The 6376-nt window shown below is 31.3% G+C and overlaps 1 protein-coding gene across 1 annotated transcript in view; it reads right to left on the minus strand.

The window, feature by feature from the left end:
- Positions 1-3244: 3244 nt before the first annotated feature.
- The window catches only part of LOC123516609 (NADH dehydrogenase [ubiquinone] 1 beta subcomplex subunit 9-like), a 5160-nt gene continuing 2028 nt past the window's right edge, over positions 3245-6376 (minus strand). Inside the window, exons 2-3 of the mRNA XM_045276160.1 lie at positions 4063-4205; positions 3245-3562 (exon numbers count right to left, since the gene is read on the minus strand). Of these exons, the coding sequence (XP_045132095.1) occupies positions 3375-3562; positions 4063-4205 (331 nt within the window). The 3' untranslated portion in view covers positions 3245-3374. The remainder of the gene's footprint in view (positions 3563-4062; positions 4206-6376) is intronic.

Below are 6376 nucleotides of genomic sequence, written 5' to 3' on the forward strand. Positions count from 1 at the left end.
TATATATATATATATATATATATATATATATATATATATATATATATATATATATATATATATATATATATATATATATATATATATATATATATATATATATATATATATATATATATATATATATATATATATATATATATATATATATATATATATATATATATATATATATATATATATATATATATATATATATATATATATATATATATATATATATATATATATATATATATATATATATATATATATATATATATATATATATATATATATATATATATATATATATATATATATATATATATATATATATATATATATATATATATATATATATATATATATATATATATATATATATATATATATATATATATATATATATATATATATATATATATATATATATATATATATATATATATATATATATATATATATATATATATATATATATATATATATATATATATATATATATATATATATATATATATATATATATATATATATATATATATATATATATATATATATATATATATATATATATATATATATATATATATATATATATATATATATATATATATATATATATATATATATATATATATATATATATATATATATATATATATATATATATATATATATATATATATATATATATATATATATATATATATATATATATATATATATATATATATATATATATATATGCTGTTAAGTAATACAACATGCTCCATCTTGGTGTGATATCACAGTGGCAGCCCTAATCTTACAAGAAGATTTGGTAATGTTAGTGTGTGTATATCTTGTGATTCATGCAGGCAAGTATAGTGTTTTAAAATGTTCTTTTTACTTTATTGTATAATAAGAATATAAAAGAACATTGTTGATAATGAGCTTCAACAATGTTTTCTAGGAAGCTTTTTCTGTGTATTAACATATTTTATATGTATTTATGCAAGGAATGACTGGATAACACATAAACATGTAATGTGTCTGTAGTGTGTAGAGAATTACAACTGTGATATTATCAATTAGTGGAACAATCTGTGTTGTTTTCTATTGTTAACAGTTGTATCTTTCATATTAAAGCAGCAAATCTTTTACTATAACCTTTCAATGTAACAACAGCCAATGTGAAGCAAGAAAAGTATTTTTGTATATAGTATAAATGTTATAAATTGTGGATATTTGCTTTTTTTTTGCAAATATTTGTTGATTACTTTAGACATATTATTTCAGAATTGTTCATCTCATTGTTAATACTGTTCTTGATTGATGTACACGTGATCTTTATTTGTTTGCAGCTACTCTATCTTAGATTACTGGCTGATATTGCAGGAAGCATTCATGTGATCACTGTAAATACTGCTTCTCTTAAGGTTTGGGGCATCTGAATTGTGTACAGTACTGGTATTATGAATTACTAAGTAGTTTCTAGACTTCTGAGTTTTGTGTACTTTCACTATTAATTATATTGAAGAGTAAGATTTCATAAGAATGGATACAAAAATTTTGGTTTCATTTTGTTGATTGTCATTTTTTTTTTGCAAGTGTTTCTTTCAAATCAGCTTATTTTTATGTGAACATAGTTGGTTAAATGAGATTACTCACACCTAGTCATCTAAAATGAGCTCATTGCTGTTAATTATAAGATGCTCTAACATGACTTATAGTCCAATGTGATCTGACTCATAGTTGGTTAATCATTATGCAAGACACCTTTGAGGGTAAATGGTCTCAATGTCCATGTAGCATCCACATAATCTCTGACCCAGCTACTTACAGAACCTTCATTATCAATACTTATTAATTTTATTTTAGAATACCCCCCCCTCTCTCTCTCTGATTCATTTAAATTATTGCACCTTTAGTTATGTTATTCATTATATGGCTTATATTACTGGCAACTACATATTACTTGTGAAAGCTGTTGCATGAATGAAGTTCCTTAAGGTTTCTTTAAGACATTGTGCATTCTAATAGACTGAGGCTGTCTTGATTTACAGTTCTCAGAAGCCAATTGTCAGCATAGGGGTTGTAAGTAGTATTTTAATACATACAGACTGCAGAGTATGCCCAATTTTGTTTGGTGAAGAATCTAGAAAAATATATAAAATCCATAGCCTGTGGAATTTCGTTCAATAGTAAGAGCCTTTAAGTAGAATGTTATTCCCCAGGTGCTCACAGTATTAAGTGAGGCATGAATTAAGTTAGTACTTTTCCGTGTGGAGATTAAATGAACAATCTTATAGTAGTTGTGGTAATTTTTGTTCAGTTTTTGTTGCTCATCAAGTCATATAAGTAAAGAAGTGTAATTATTGGTGTTTTTATTTAGAAAATATTTATAATGAAAAGAAAGTAAATATCTGTGTGTGTGTGTGTGCATGCATGTATGTATGTGTGTACATATGCTTATCTTGAAGTGACAGTGAGGTTTACTTACCAATATGGGCAGTTTTGACACAACTATGGGAATGTGTTCAACAACTCATCCCTTGTATGACAGTAAAACTGGGAAGAGAAAGTGACCATCTGACATGTGTGAATGTATATATCAAGATTTTATTTCACAAATCTTGTAATGAGCTCTAAATCTAAGAGCTTAGAGGGTCTTACATCCAAGAGCTTATACATATATGAAGATTCTCAAAGTTACAATGTGCAAAACTTAAGATGGACTTTTAGACCATTCAAAGATTGTTCTGTAGAAAAAATTATGATATCCACCATAACTTGTCCACCATAAACAAGTTATTATATTAATATTTGCCCTCTTCCTCCTCCATAATATAAGAAGATTTGCCGTCATTGGTAATACTATTGCCATCCCTCTCAAGACAATGGGTGATGGTGTTACCAGACTTCTCAGAGATGACCAGCTTGTCTTTATAGTACTCTGGATGACCTTATGGTAGTGAAAACATTGGAAGTTGATGATGAATCCACTATCAATCATTTCTGGACGGAAAGTCCAGATGATTTATGATGAGAATTTGTCAGAAGAGAACATGCTTAGAATGACACTAAGATTCACTACTTAAAGTTTTGTGTATCAAAACTGGAAAATCTTTTCTATCATACTCTTACTCTAAGGAAGTCTCAATTCTAATAGTTTTGAGGCTCCTTACAAACTACTACTATATGCCTCCCACAAAAAAAAATATATTTAGCCCAGAAAGATACCATATTTCTGTTGGCAAACAAAGGATAAACTTTGAAAATTATTTAACAGTTTATTCTTTCAAAGTATTTAAGCAAGACTGCAGAATTTTGAGAATCACCCTATAAGACATAATTATCAATATATTGTATATATTTACAAAATGCACAGGTTAAATGTGCTGCCACAATTAATGTGCTGGTTCTGCTGGCTTGCCATAGGTCTTTTCCCACCATTCGACGTACTCCTTCTTACGCTGTTCACGCCTGGCAAAGTATTCTGGATAAGCAGCTTTCTCCATGGGGTGCCAATAGTCCAGCACCCAATCAGGGGGCACCACCTCACGTCCATGAGCCACACCACCAGGAGAGTATGCAACTGTGGAAAGAGTAGTTTTGAAAGATAAACAAGGACAAGGTACTTCCTAAACAGATTAAACTTCATTAACTTGGCATATGAATGAAAATTATAAAGCCAAGCTTATATGGATTTCAGAAATGGAGATGGATATAATTCTAGTTCACATAAGTCGACAACAGTAAGGATTTCTTTACAGAAATTTTCAATAGAGCAATTGATCCTTGTGATATTGCAAATATGTGTGATAATGTTCTAGTTCAGTGCTGTTCTGATGAAGTCACACCAGCTAAACTTGTCAACAAAAAGTATTTGTTCCTACAGTCATGGTTGGAGGCTTTGTCTGGAGCAACAGTCCTCAACTAGGTAAGAATTACAAATTATGTAAACTAATAAATAGACAGTGATAAAAGCATCATGAGTACATCAATTGTCTGTTCAGCTGACATAAGGTAAGAAGCAATGGTATGGTTTCTAGATTAACTTAGTCTATAGGAACAATACAATAAGTGAAGACTTACACTGGCGTGGCTGGTAATGAATCACACTGAACAGTTCTTTCTCGCCTTCATCCAAGAGTTGCTGTGCTACCCTCATATCTTTAATGTCCTTGTTCTCATCAAACCTTGCCCGAAGAAGTACAGCACGATACCGATACATATATCTGCCATGGAGTTCAAAAGTTACTATTAAAAAAATAATGGTCTATAGAGAAATTACGACAATGAAACATCAGGAATGCAACTTTTTGTAACCAACATAAGCATAAGACAATGATTATATCTCCTATATGCAGCAAATACTGCTATGTAATATTGTACTACTATATCAAGGTATCAAATACTGCAATGTAATATTGTACTACTCTATCAAGGAATCAATCTATCTATCTTAAGATAAAGTGCATGCTAATGAATGTATGGGAAAGAGTGAGCTGATTATGATAATCATCCAAATGATCAGAGGAGTGAAGCATATGTACTTTACAAAGAGAGCAGAGGGCCATTAAAGAATGACCATCATGAGCAAAATATCATAAATTTATATTGCAGTTTTTTTCTGTACTTGGAAGACAAAATCTGTCAACCGCACCCCACTCGCTTCTTTTAAATTAGAAATGTGCGTACTGAAGGCAATGTATTTTGATTGTAACTCGCTAAAAGAAAAATATTTTGAGATAATCATGCCGCAACCAGGCAGAGGATATCAGTTAGGTGTAGGAAGTAGAAGGAGACAACAGCATGAATCACATGTTACTAAGCACTACCAATAAGAATCTTGACCAATCACTATCTGCCAAGCTCACACAGAATGATACTGGCCCCAATCTCAGGCCTAACACAACCCTCCTTCTCTTTTCCAACTTCAAAATGTTGGGTGAACTGGTCCCCCCCTGCCAGCTGGGGTGAATTGGGCCACTCCTCAAAAATTATGAAAAATTTGAAAATTGAAAAAAGTGAATACTGGGCTTGAAAGCCCACTTTAGTATCTACACAACCTTAAAAAAGTTTTTGGTCCAGACCAAAAACTTATGGTTCTTAGGGCGTCCCAAAAAAAGTGTGTTTTTCAAAATTGCAAAATTTTTGTATCCGGAAAAAAAAACTTTTATTCAATTTCTCCTGAAAGTACACTAAATTTTGTTGAATTTTTATAAAAATTGCAGGTCATATAGATAATTCTCTGTTCTTTTGCATGCTTTAATCAGAAATAAAAATTCCTTTTAGTTTTAGTGCTATAGGCACTTCAATGAGTGGCCCGATTCACCCCAGTGTATTTCGTATACCGAGGTGTGTCGGGCCACCACATTTTCATTATGTTTTTTGCTAAATCAAAGCTTCCTAATGTTTTTTTTGTTTTTTTTAGTTATAACCATCATTAAACTTCCTCCTCACACCACTGATGTACTGCAACCTCTTGATGTTTGCTATTTTAAGCCTTTGAAGACCAGGTGGGATGCCACTATTGCCAAATGGCAAGCAGCAAACTATGCTCAGAAAATTACCAAAGGGGAATTCATAGATTTGCTGGGCAAGGTTTGGGATGAATGTTTCAGTCTCCCAAATGTAAAATAGGGCCTTTAAAAAGACTGATTTGTATCCACCTGACCGCAGTGTTTATCCAGTGAAAACATTCAACCCAGATCTGTATAAATTATGCAAAAGTGTCCAGACATCTTCAGAGCCAGTCCACAAACCAGCGACTCCAAAGAAGGTCAATCCTCCCAGAGAGAGATGATTTCCCCTTCAACCTCTTTTGAGCAGATAATGGCAGATGTTTTCAGAAAGCCCTACCCAACCACTAGTGGTACAACGCAGACAATGGCAAGAAGAAAAATAGATGTCCATAGTCGTGTCATAACACACAATGAGTTCTTAGAAGCAGTCGAGGAGAAAGAAAAGATGATCCTTGAAAAGAAGAAGAAAGCAGAAGAAAACAAAGAAACAGAACCACAAGAAAAAGGAAAGAAGTTTCACCTGGGGAAGAAGATGTTGACGACTTTCTGGAAGAGTTTGAAGAAGAGACTAGAAAAGAAAAGGAAAGTGCCAGAAGAAAGGACATCAAGGAAGAGATTCCACAACAGCACTCCACTAAAGGAGCCCAGTTCAGCAGAGGAGGAAGATGCTGAGCTATTGAACAGCAGTCATTCTTCAATCAGCAGTATAGAGGACACGGACGAAGATGAAGAAATTGAAGGTGTTGCAATGTTTAATGCTCGGAAGTACAGTAGAATACAGAAAAAGAGAGAAATAGAAGAAAATGGCTACTATGGGGTGGATTATGGAAAAGCATATATTGGGCATGTGATTATGTGTGGCAAAGAGTTCTTGAAAATGA

The sequence above is a fragment of the Portunus trituberculatus genome, chromosome 41 (genome assembly GCF_017591435.1).
Source record: "Portunus trituberculatus isolate SZX2019 chromosome 41, ASM1759143v1, whole genome shotgun sequence".
Taxonomy (NCBI): domain Eukaryota; kingdom Metazoa; phylum Arthropoda; class Malacostraca; order Decapoda; family Portunidae; genus Portunus; species Portunus trituberculatus.